Source organism: Pygocentrus nattereri, chromosome 18, assembly GCF_015220715.1.
Source record: "Pygocentrus nattereri isolate fPygNat1 chromosome 18, fPygNat1.pri, whole genome shotgun sequence".
NCBI lineage: Eukaryota > Metazoa > Chordata > Actinopteri > Characiformes > Serrasalmidae > Pygocentrus > Pygocentrus nattereri.
In genome coordinates, this window is record NC_051228.1 from 24,176,130 (window position 1) to 24,187,601 (window position 11,472).

Genomic DNA, 11,472 nt, shown 5'->3' on the forward strand with positions numbered 1-11,472 from the left:
AATTTCTGTGTTTTAAAGCACCTGATGGGAACTCTGTGGTACTGTAGAAAATCAAGACTGAGTGGGTTGGCTGTATTGAAGGGAAATTCTACCTGTTTTTTTCAATATTTCTAATAATATTAATACTCTAATTATTAAATGCTCCGTTCTAGACACAGTGACAGCTGTTCACAGTGGTGTTGATACGAACCAGATGCCTAAAGAGTTTAATGCCCCTTACATCTCCTTCACAGACATTTAGAAAGTTAGTACATGAAATGGTTACAAATACATTACCTAATGCCTGACACTTTGTTTTACTGTAATTTTAGACAGTTCATAGTTAGGTAGTAGATGTTTTTGGTGTGTGTGTGTGTGTGTGTGTGTGTGTGTGTGTGTGTGTGTGTGTGTGTGTGTGTATAATATGTGTGTATGTATGTAGAAAGACAGACACAGATACACACACACACACACACACACACACACACGTACACATACACATACATACACACACAACTAAAAGGTACATGCAGGAAGTCATGAGGCAAAATATTCAACAATGTAAACATGTTTTTTCAGATTTACCACTATTGTACAATTATCAACAAAACATGTAAAACTGATGATGTAGGCTCACCAGTCATTTGGACAGTAAATGAAATGGCTTTATTTGCATTATAGACATCTCAGCCCCTGGTTCCTCTCTCTGCCACTGTAAATAAATCAGTGTCCATCAGCACATGTCCAATTTTTAATGCACTTATCTGCACTTAGTGGTTTCACATCAAACCACTCTTACATTTCGACTATGGTATAATATAGAAATTCTGAAAAAATGGTGGAATTCCCCTTTTGAGACTTTCTTGAGAAATTCTGTTTACTGACGATTGAGCAACTAGTTCCATTGGTTTTCCCTCGCCTTTTAAAACCACAGGTCAAAACGGTGCGGCCATAATATGCACAAGCAATCTGTGTTATTGTTTCACACAATCTAGTTTCTTAACTGAAGTAAAGTAACACCCCTGTAGAATGATTTGGTGGGAAAGAGCCACATTTAACACAGTTTTGCTTTCATCACTGAACCTTCATGTTCTGTTTTTGTATCGAGCCTGTTGATGGTTCCATTTTATCACTGTGCCTTTTAAGCCCTGTACCTCACTGGCGCTCAGTAAGAGGGCGAAGTGCACAGTTTGATCTAAGTTAATCCAACATTAAATTCAGGCACATTGCTTATGACGCCATGGACTGAGACAATGATACTGTCTCTCCCAGATCTCCTTTTCTAAGCATATTTGGCTTTCTGCCATAACTGTGATTTAGAAATGGCAGACCATGGTTTAGATCAATGGTGTCAAACTGAGCCACTAAAATGGCCATATTAATGAATTATTATTAATTTATTTATTCATTTTATTTTATTTTTACTTAAAATTTTGCTGTGGGCCCCAACTGGCCACTGTTTGTTCAAATTATGCCAAAACTACAAAAAAAGGTACTGAATACCTGGACCATTATTTAAAAAAAACTAGACTCTTAAACATCTTTAAACATCCCCAATGCACAATAGGTTTTTTTTTAATTGCCTATTTGTCTAAACAAGACACATGGCACCTTTTTTGTTTTGTTGTTGATGTGCTGTCCCAAAGATTGTTGTTGGGGAGGGGTGGGAGCACACATTACATTGCAGTGCATGCTGGGAACTGTAGTGCAGCTGGTGGTGAAATGGGGTAATATTAACAGAAAGTCAAAATAATTTTGCAGGCTGAATAAGACTTGACCTGGCCTGCAGGCCTTGTGTTGACACATGAGGTTTAGATGGAATGGAGCAGAACAAGCTAACCACTGCTCCTCTGTTTGGGCTTCATTAAAACATTACCATTCTTGACCTGCTGACCTTATTAAGTGAGCTGGTCGATGTTAGTGGTCTTTAGCTTTGCAGTCAGTGAGTGCCTCCACAGCAGACTGTCGCAGCTAGAAGTGAACACAGTCAATCGGGCAACAAAATACATGAGTTGTTGAAGGTTTTGACATAGTTCTGTATAGCACCAAAAAGGGTTCTTCTGTTGTTACAATGTCAAGCTTGTTAAATAGAAGAACCCCCTTTTGGTGCTGTATAGAACCCTTTTAAAAAGATTCTTTATAGAACCATCTTCAGCATATCGATCTGAAGAATCCTATTATGCTGCAACGAACCCTTTAATCATGCAGGTTTTTTGAGTGTTCATTGTTCCATATAGAACCCTTTTCTTTACGAAAGAACCCTTGAAGATGTGTGTAGGTGCTATTGTGGTGTTGTTGGCCAAGAAGCAGTTCTTTGAGCTTTTGTGAGGGCTCGACTCAAATAGAACAGCAAGTACCCGATCAGCGTTTAAAAGCTGTAACCCTAGACATGTGATTCTGTAATTAAGACAAAAAAAAGCTATTAAAATCTGCATATGCATAAAACTTGCAGGTTAAATGCATTTGCACTCCCCATCAGAAGTTCTTTAGTCTTGCTCTAGGTCAGATCACAGACAGAAGGCCTCCAGGCATTCGATCGCTATTAGAAGCTGTAATCTTCAGCATGTGTAATTCTGCATGTGTGTATATAAATTATTTTTATTGATGTCCATAACTGCCCCTTTCAGATGGATCAATGAATGTAGTTAATGTGCTGGATGAAGGACAACACTCGCTGGGAGAAAGATGTCCGTTCAAAGCAGGCCCATATCACGGAGAGCCATATTAATGAGTTATGAGGCAGGAAGTGAAGTGCTTATCCTTCTGTTCTTTTTCTCTCAGGTGGGAAAAAGGTCGGCATCAATCCAAAAATAAACAACCTCATGCCAGGCTACGAGGGCGCAAAGTATGATCTGGTGTGGATCTGTGACAGTGGCATTCGAGGTAGGCTTCCCACAGGTTTCAAACACGCTGTGGAAACTAAACACAGTCAGTGACACGATTAACCTTCTTGAGAATCGTAAAGTGCTCTTTTAAAATAGTGTTACAACAAATGCTATGGATTTAATAGCATGCTTTGATCAATATATAACCCTTTATGTGGTAGCTTTATACATGTGTAGTGTTGTCAGATTGCTTTTTCCATTTAAAGGGAAATTCCACTGATATTTGTCAAAAAAATTCAGTGGCTGAGATGTATATAAACATTCATTCAGAGTGGTTTGCCATTTTATTTGCTTTCCAAAATCGCAATTATAGTTTTATATATAATGTTAATAATAGTAAAATGGGTGTATAGTTATAGTAAACCTGTAAAATATGTTTTCTGTGAGCACTATTTTGTGTGTAAGCTACCTTGAGTCTACCATGAGTGTATTTAAATTATACGTTTTAATCTATCAAAACTATTGCGCAGTGATGTCTCAGTCACAAACACTCTGTGAGGAACTTTTAGAGGCATTAATCTCTTCAGATGTCTGGTTCCTGTCACAACTGTGAACTTTTTTAAAAGTTTTTTAGAATAGAGAATTTCATATCAGACCACTCCAATCATGCAAACAAATTTAATAAATCGTAGATAATGGACCTATAGTTAGTTATAACTTCTAAAAGCACATGCAGGTGTTGTAGTGTCATGCTTTGATCAGTTATCACTCTTTCTGTAGTAGCTTTATGCCGATGTCATGGTCTGAGAGTATAGACAGCAATGGTAAAGTTTGAAAGACTCTGTCTGCAGCTGCTCTGCTTGACTATGTGCTAATCTCCCACAGTGAGGCCAGACACACTAACTGATATGGCTAATCAGATGACTGAGAAGGTGGGACTGGTTCACGGCCTGCCATATGTGGCAGACAGACAAGGCTTCGCTGCTACTCTGGAGCAGGTGAGGAAGCCCTTGTCAGTTCTGACCTTTGGAATTCTTCAACAGAACACTGCTCCTGACAAGACTGTGGTTTTTTTTTTGTTTTTTTTTATTACCAAGCTAATATTAAACTCATACCACCTGTCTAATAATGTATGAGCATTTTGTGGCTAAAGCCCATTTTAAGGGGGTAAAATGAAGATATCTGATAAAACGTATTTTATATTTTAGGTAAATCTAACTGGTAAGTATGAGACTGATTAGCAACAGCCAAAGTAACGCCCGACTTGCTGGAATAGTGGGAAAAGGATCTGGTTTATGGAAACAAAGTGCAGTCTAATATATATGAAACCATATAGTCACTATGACCACCTCAAACACTCAGAACTTTTTTGTGCTTTGTTAAAATTGGAACTCATAGCCATGTCAGACATAAATATGTAGGAAACGCTAGACATGGGAGCCTTATTACACCATAGTCACCACATCTCAAAACTTCAAAACAGAATCACCACCTCAACCTTTCTAGGGTTTGACTGGAATAAATTGTTTAGTTAAATGGGTAAAATAATATAAATATTGTAGCAAATGAATCCTTTCAACATGCTTGCACTGTTTTAACCATGATGCTATTTTGTGTCCAAATTCACAATATCAGCCAGTATTGCTGTCAAATAGGGTGTCTCTGATTGGGTCCAATTTTTTTAAAAACTTTTTTACATATATATATATATATATATATATATATATATATATATATATATATATATATATATATATATATATATACATACACACACACACACACACACACACACACACACACACACAATATATATATCAGTTCTTTAGTATTTAGTGTGTCCACACTATGCCTCTATTAGGTGTTCCATTATTTTTGCCAGACTTGCTTTCAATTTTTCAAAGCAAGTTGCATTTTCTGCTTCTCACTATCCAAGTAATTCTAAACACTTTGATCTTCTGGATGGTCTGGGCTCTGGGGTGGTCAGTCCATTCTTTTGAAAACACCAGCAACCTTCTTGTTTCTTCTTTTTGTCTGTTTCCTTTTCCTCAGTCAAGACAATTGCCTGTTACACATCCTTTAAGACTCAATGTTGAGCTGTCTTTCACAATGGAAGGATTGGCAATTGGGCTCAACTGTACACTATGACCATCATGATTCAAGTCAATTACTCGATTTAAAATTTTTAGATTAACATTTCATTTGTCCTCTTGGCTTTTTCTAGTATAGTATTTTGAGGTTTTTGAAAGTTCATTGTTTATTTTAACTTTTACTGTTTGCTGTCTAGTTAATTTTTCTTGTTTGTTGTTTGTTTCAAACTCTGATTACTCTAATTATTGACCTAATCAGTACATTACTTGACTTGCTAGACTATGTTGGACTGATTTTAAAGCAGTGCACTTCAATTATAATCACAGTGGAATGATTATAACTAATAGTTTTAGATCCCTCAGATTTGGGCCAGTTTCTTTTGGCCCAGCTAGAGTCTTGCCTTAGACTGTTAAAAAAAACAAAAAGCACTCTTCTGTCGGAGATTTATGGTCTCTAAATTACAGTGAAGAGCACAGTGCTGGCCTGTAGTTGGCATCACCTCAGAAATAAACATCATGCCAGTCTAAGTGGGAGTAAATGCTGAGGCAGATTTAGTCCGGAACTGTGCTTATCCACGTCACCAGCCTGGAGTGTGTGAGATGTTTATTTCAATAGAAGAGTCTGTGTTATGAAGCTGGTTCACCTGACTATGAGAAACTGAAGTGGTGAATTATAAATAAGGTCATGCTAGGTTAGTTCAGTAGTCGTCACTCCCAGTTTTATTTAATGTTCGTTTCCTTTGTTTATTACAGTCAAATCACTTTATCCAGGTTTAGGTGTGTCCAGGTGTGTCAGAGAATTGAAAATGTTGACATGTGCAGTGTTGTAGCTGTGCTGGATAGGGAGGGATGACCGGTGAGTGTACTCTGTCACAAGACTCTGAAACTGTATAGAGGCCGTATGAGTTTGAGTGGAAACATTCGAACCCCAAAGTGGAGGGTTTTTCCCTCATGGGGTTTTATAGCTCCTCAATCAAATCAATACAATATTCATTTTATTGAGGGCTGCCTTTGCTGGATTATTCATCAACAGTATGCTTCTAGGACTGAATATTTTTTGAAGTATGATGATGAAATAAAATATTCACTCGAATAACTGTCACTTTGAAGTGGATCCCTTGTTGGTTGGTTGGTTGGTTGGTTGGTTGGTTGGTTGTTTATAGTACTGTGGGAATGTCAGAGACCACCTTTATTTAGGTTCTTTCATTAAGTCATTCATTTTTTTGCATCAGGAAAAAGCAGAGAATATATAACAGAAACTTACAGCAATCAGTAGTAATGTAGTATTAATTAAAGCATGCAGTTGTAATGTAATAGTAAGTGAAGCATGCACTAATGCTGTAGTTATTGAAGCGTGCAGTTTGCACAGAGCTAATTGTTGGCTATATGCTTCTACTGCTTGTTAGCTACATTCTGTTTGTCGCTGTAGTGCAAAACTAAAGAAGCAAACTTCACGCACCAAACATTTCTGGTCTGTTTGTGTGTGTGGTGGGGAAGCTGGAGGGATTTTTGGCCAGACAGTCACTGTAACTAGAGCTGCTGTTTAAGTGCCTCATGAAAGATTGAATACATAATTAAATAAATCCTGTTTAGGTTTGCTAATTTTAAAACATGTATGCAAGAGTCTTGAGCATAATCCTCCAGGCAGTGTCCACTGTGAAATCCTCAAGGTGTGTCTGACTGTGTAATCCTGCAGGTGTATTTTGGAACATCACACCCTCGTTCATACATATCTGCCAACGTGACTGGGATTAAGTGCGTGACCGGAATGTCTTGTTTGATGAGGAAGGACGTCTTGGACCAGGCTGGAGGCCTCATCGCTTTCGCCCAGTACATCGCTGAAGATTACTTCATGGCCAAAGCCATTGCAGACAGGTTGGTTCAGATTTTTTACTGAAATTAAACTGTAGCAGTGGGTCTTCAGAGTGGGGTTCTTGGTTTAGATGTATTCATTACCACATGCAGCAGGAAAGAGAATAAAGAGTGATTTAAGATACCAGTTGTGTCTTTTTAATACTAATTTCCCCTCTCCATTTATAAAAAAACTAACCATGTGACCATGGATGCTTTCTGAAGGCCTCACATTCTTGCATGTGTTTTACAGTCAATAAGAATATAATCATTATTGCAAATTACAGCTAATTCAGAATTCATTGCCTCTGGCTCTGGAGTTTTTTGGGAGAAATTCACTTTTATGGGGAGTGCCTCCTCAGGAGTGTTGTTTGCTTTTATTGACTGGGTCAGCTGAACTGTCTCCGGGTGGCCAATAACCCCTTCCCTTTTGTCTTGCAGAGGATGGAAATTCTCCATGGCAACACAGGTAGCCATGCAGAACTCTGGCTCATACTCCATCGCCCAGTTCCAGTCACGCATGATCAGGTATTGTGCAGTCAGCCATTTTTGTCTCATCTGTGGAACCAAGCTGCTCTCTGCTCTTTGTGCTGTGGCTGCTCTGCAGTTTACACTGATGGTGTATGCTTGTGAAATGGGATTTTTGACTTGTGTTGCAGCCACAGTCTGGGTTTGTTTTTGTTTTTTTGTTTTTTTTTTTTCGTTTGTTTTTTTTATAATATGACAGTGTGAAATTGTAGATTTTAATGTAGGTTTTGAAAGCAGTAGTCCTTCAGTCGTATGTGGCCATGTTAATAGTGAACTACATGGAGTGTGAATTGTTAATCAAAATTGTTATACCTAAACAAAAAGGCATGTCACTATTAAAAGCTGTGTAGCCTGAAATGGTAAATTTATACGAGAAAGGAAAAACTTTTTTCCTAATTCAATGGTATTTTAATAGATATGCATTAAAAGGGCCCATGTCTTACATTTTTCTTTTACAATTTCCCAAATCATCACATCACAAAAACTGAATTCATAATGGATGTTTTTCGCAGCTTAGTTTCCATTTATAAATTGGGGAGTGAATGTTACGCTTAAAAACTTTGATATTATTGGGAAGAAGCTCTAAGCAAGGTCCACTCCTCATCGTCCTGTGCTAGATTGGGGTTAATACAGTTTAAAATTCTGCATAGAACTCACCTAAGCAAAGCCAGACTTGCTACTATTTACCCTGGGCTTAATGCTAATTGCAATAGGTGTTCACTGTCCCCTGCTAATCTGGTCCATGCTTTTTGGTCTTGCCCCCAGCTCAGTAATTATTGGGGAACTATTTTTAAAACATTAAGCGAAGCCCTTGAGGTACTATTAAAACCCTGCCCACTTACAGCCATATTTGGTGTGGCGGACGTGATAGTTAACAAAAGGCAATCGAACATCATCGCATTCACTACCCTTTTAGCCCGCAGGAGGCTCCTACTGGCTTGGAAATCCCCTAACCCTCCATCAGCTGCTACCTGGCTAGAGGACGTGATGCTTTACCTTAAACTTGAAAAGTCTAAATTTACTTTAAGAGGATCTGTGAGAAAGTTTTACTTAAACTGGGAACCTTTTCTGTCTTATTTTAAGAATATTAAGGTGTTACCTTGACAGAAGTGTGGACACTTTGACCGTGATTATGTGGGATGGATCATGAGTATGTTTAGCTCGATGTACATGATAATTTAAGGGTATATGAACATGTGACCTCGAGATAATGAGTGTGGATTTACGGATGTAGATGTGCAGTTTTATTTTGAATGATAAATGACTTACGTATTAGACAAGCTGCCTGTCAGAGGGGGTGGGGGGGTTAATTGGGGTTATGTTTGTTTTATCTGTCTGTTGTTATATTATATAATAATAATGGAAGAAACTGTCCGAACACATTTTCTCTGTACTGCATTTGCCTTCCAATAAAAAAAAATAAAATAAATAAAAATAAAAAATAAAAACTTTGATATTTACATACTACATCAAGATTTTTTTAGAAAGCAGGGAAGTCACTTTATCATGATATATGCCTTTTAATGTGCTTTCATTATGAGATGTTCCAAATGTCCTTTTGTAATTGATTATAAATGGAGAAAGTTTTCTATAAATTTTTATCACTTTTTCAACTTACTGTTAATTTTACATTTGCAGTAGATGTCCTCCAGTTATGATAGCAGGATTTTTTTATATTTTTTTTTTTAAATGTACATAGAGGAATGAAACATGATTCCAGCCTAGGCAAGCACACTATGCAAGATGCCTAATGCTGTGTTCACCTACCTTTGTAACATTATTTACCCCTTCAAATAGCAAGGATCTGTGGACAAGTCCAAACTTTTATCACATACTTCTATAACTTTAGTGATAATAATAATAATAATGTCTTGGAATGAACATGTACCAAAATTTGAATGTCACTCCTTGCATGTGTGCCTTACTAATCTTCTGTGTCTGTTGCCACTCAGATGGGCCAAGCTTCGCATCAACATGCTGCCAGCCACAGTCATCGAGCCCATCTCCGAGTGCTTCGTGGCAAGCCTCATCATCGGTTGGGCTGCTCACCACGTGTTCCGCTGGGACATTATGGTGTTCTTTATGTGTCACTGCCTGGCCTGGTTCATCTCTGACTACATCCAGCTCCGAGGAGTACAAGTAATAACACCTTGCTTGTTTTGTTTACATGCACTACTGTGCTAAAAGCAGGTCATTCTTCATTTAATTTCCACTCAAATTAAGTTATTAATTTTTCAGGAGATATTCTTGATTTGATATAATAATCCATTTACATAAAGAAGGAGAAAATCAAGAAAAAAATCAGCAGTTTCCAATACTGAAGTTCAAAAACTGATTAAAAGATCATTCTTAGGAATCCCATTTTCTCTGTTTCTGATGGTGAATGTTTAAGCATGGTCTCTGAATTTTGCACAGTACTGTATGTGCATCCAAACAAATATTGTTTGCAGACATAAACACTGCTTCACATTTTTGATAACATTTTGGACTGGAAGTGAACAAGTGGTAAACAAAGGCATGTATCATACTTGATTTATAGAGCATACAAGCGTATTAGCTTGCAGATGAATAGTCATTTAGGTAACTGCTATTCAGCCTCAGTCCTGGCTTTCAAAGGGCTTGGCAATTAGCTGTGAGAGTTGAATAATTTGAGTTTAAACAAACTCAAACTGCAGTTCACGGGTTTCCTCAGGGCAGAGACTGAATACCTCTGATTCAGGTAAATGGGGGAAAAATGAACCTGCTAGCTGACATATTCCCCACAGGCTTCATGTGCTCTTCCTGCATTGCTGTAGTAAAAATTTCTAAATGGCTGACCTGTATAACGTTTGCTTTTGTTTTTTCTACCTGTTCCCACTCAGGGTGGCCCTCCATCCTTTTCCAAGCTGGACTATGCAGTTGCCTGGTTCATCAGGGAGTCCATGACCATCCAGATTTTCCTGTCTGCTCTTTGGGACCCCACCATCAGCTGGAGAACAGGTCGCTACAGGCTACGCTGCGGCGGCACGGCTGAGGAAATATTGGACGTATAGAGAGAGGAAAAAAAAAAAAAAGGAAAAAAAAGCACCTGGAGCCTAGAGACAGACTTGGGACAAAACAAGAGAAGACGGAACTTGCAGAAAAAACTGCAACGACTTTGTTTTGATTTTGTGTGAGTTTTAAAAGAGAAATGAGATTTTTTATTTAATTGTTTTTAAAGCCTGTGGCGTGTTGGAGAGCGTGTATTGAGTATTTATGTTCTTGGTGCTTTCGTTGGCCTCACTATGGTCTTTTGGACCAGTCAGGGGCCTTGAGTTCCAAAGTGAGCCAATCGTGACAGATGAGCGGAGGAACAGAAGGGGTAATGACACAGGACGATGCCCAGGTATGTGGATGGATGTAGAGCTAAATTGCTTGAGCCATGTCTTAGTACTTCAGTGGATTTCTGGAAGCCTATATGATAATCCATAGGAATTTTTACTCTTCTTTTTTTTTTTTTTTTTTTTTTTTTTTTTTTTTAATATACTGGTTACAAAACACTGGTTTTGTGGTTATGAACAGCACTGCATGTGTGATGCATTTTACCAAGCCTTTTTTTTTTTTTTTTTTTAAATAATGACAGCTCGCCACAAAAAAATAATCTTAAACTGCCTATGGACAGCTTTCAGGGAGGCATATTAGTCCAGTTATGCGGTTGGATCACTTGCTTAATGCAGTGTTGCTCTCCACTGAAGTCTCTATTGCCATCTTTTTAAAACATGGGGCTTACTAAACCTTCAAGACAGGTCAATACTGCGTTTACTGGTTAAAGCAGTTCCTTTGGTTTTGTAGGCCCAGATATTAGTGTTTTCTTTGCTGTAATATAGCCATTTCAGCAGAAAAGGCTTGTTAATTGGCTGAACCAGACCTCATCGAATTAGTTCTAACTAATTATGTTAGAATAGGGAAAATACTAAAATACGCAGGGCTGGAAAACTTGAGTGACAGAGGTACGAAATTAAGTTTCAAGATGACATCTGTTGGTATACAGGGAACACTTTACTGTGTTCATAAGGCTACATGACCCCTACGTAAGCCCTTCTTGACAACAGACCTACATAAACATTTATGGACACTTATTTTAGTAGGTCATTGACATAACATTTGATCTTTTTCTAACATTAAGTTGTCATGGCTTTTATAGGGTGAAATGACATTTTATAGCTCAGTCATGATGTCAC

The 11,472-nt window shown here is 38.0% G+C and overlaps 1 protein-coding gene across 1 annotated transcript in view; it reads left to right on the forward strand.

Moving 5' to 3' along the window:
* The window catches only part of ugcg (UDP-glucose ceramide glucosyltransferase), a 35,279-nt gene extending 24,943 nt beyond the window's left edge, over positions 1 to 10,336 (forward strand). The window contains exons 4-9 of the mRNA XM_017708146.2: positions 2,761 to 2,862; positions 3,690 to 3,802; positions 6,591 to 6,769; positions 7,187 to 7,273; positions 9,226 to 9,412; positions 10,135 to 10,336. Of these exons, the coding sequence (XP_017563635.1) occupies positions 2,761 to 2,862; positions 3,690 to 3,802; positions 6,591 to 6,769; positions 7,187 to 7,273; positions 9,226 to 9,412; positions 10,135 to 10,305 (839 nt within the window). The 3' untranslated portion in view covers positions 10,306 to 10,336. The remainder of the gene's footprint in view (positions 1 to 2,760; positions 2,863 to 3,689; positions 3,803 to 6,590; positions 6,770 to 7,186; positions 7,274 to 9,225; positions 9,413 to 10,134) is intronic.
* Positions 10,337 to 11,472: the final 1,136 nt, after the last annotated feature.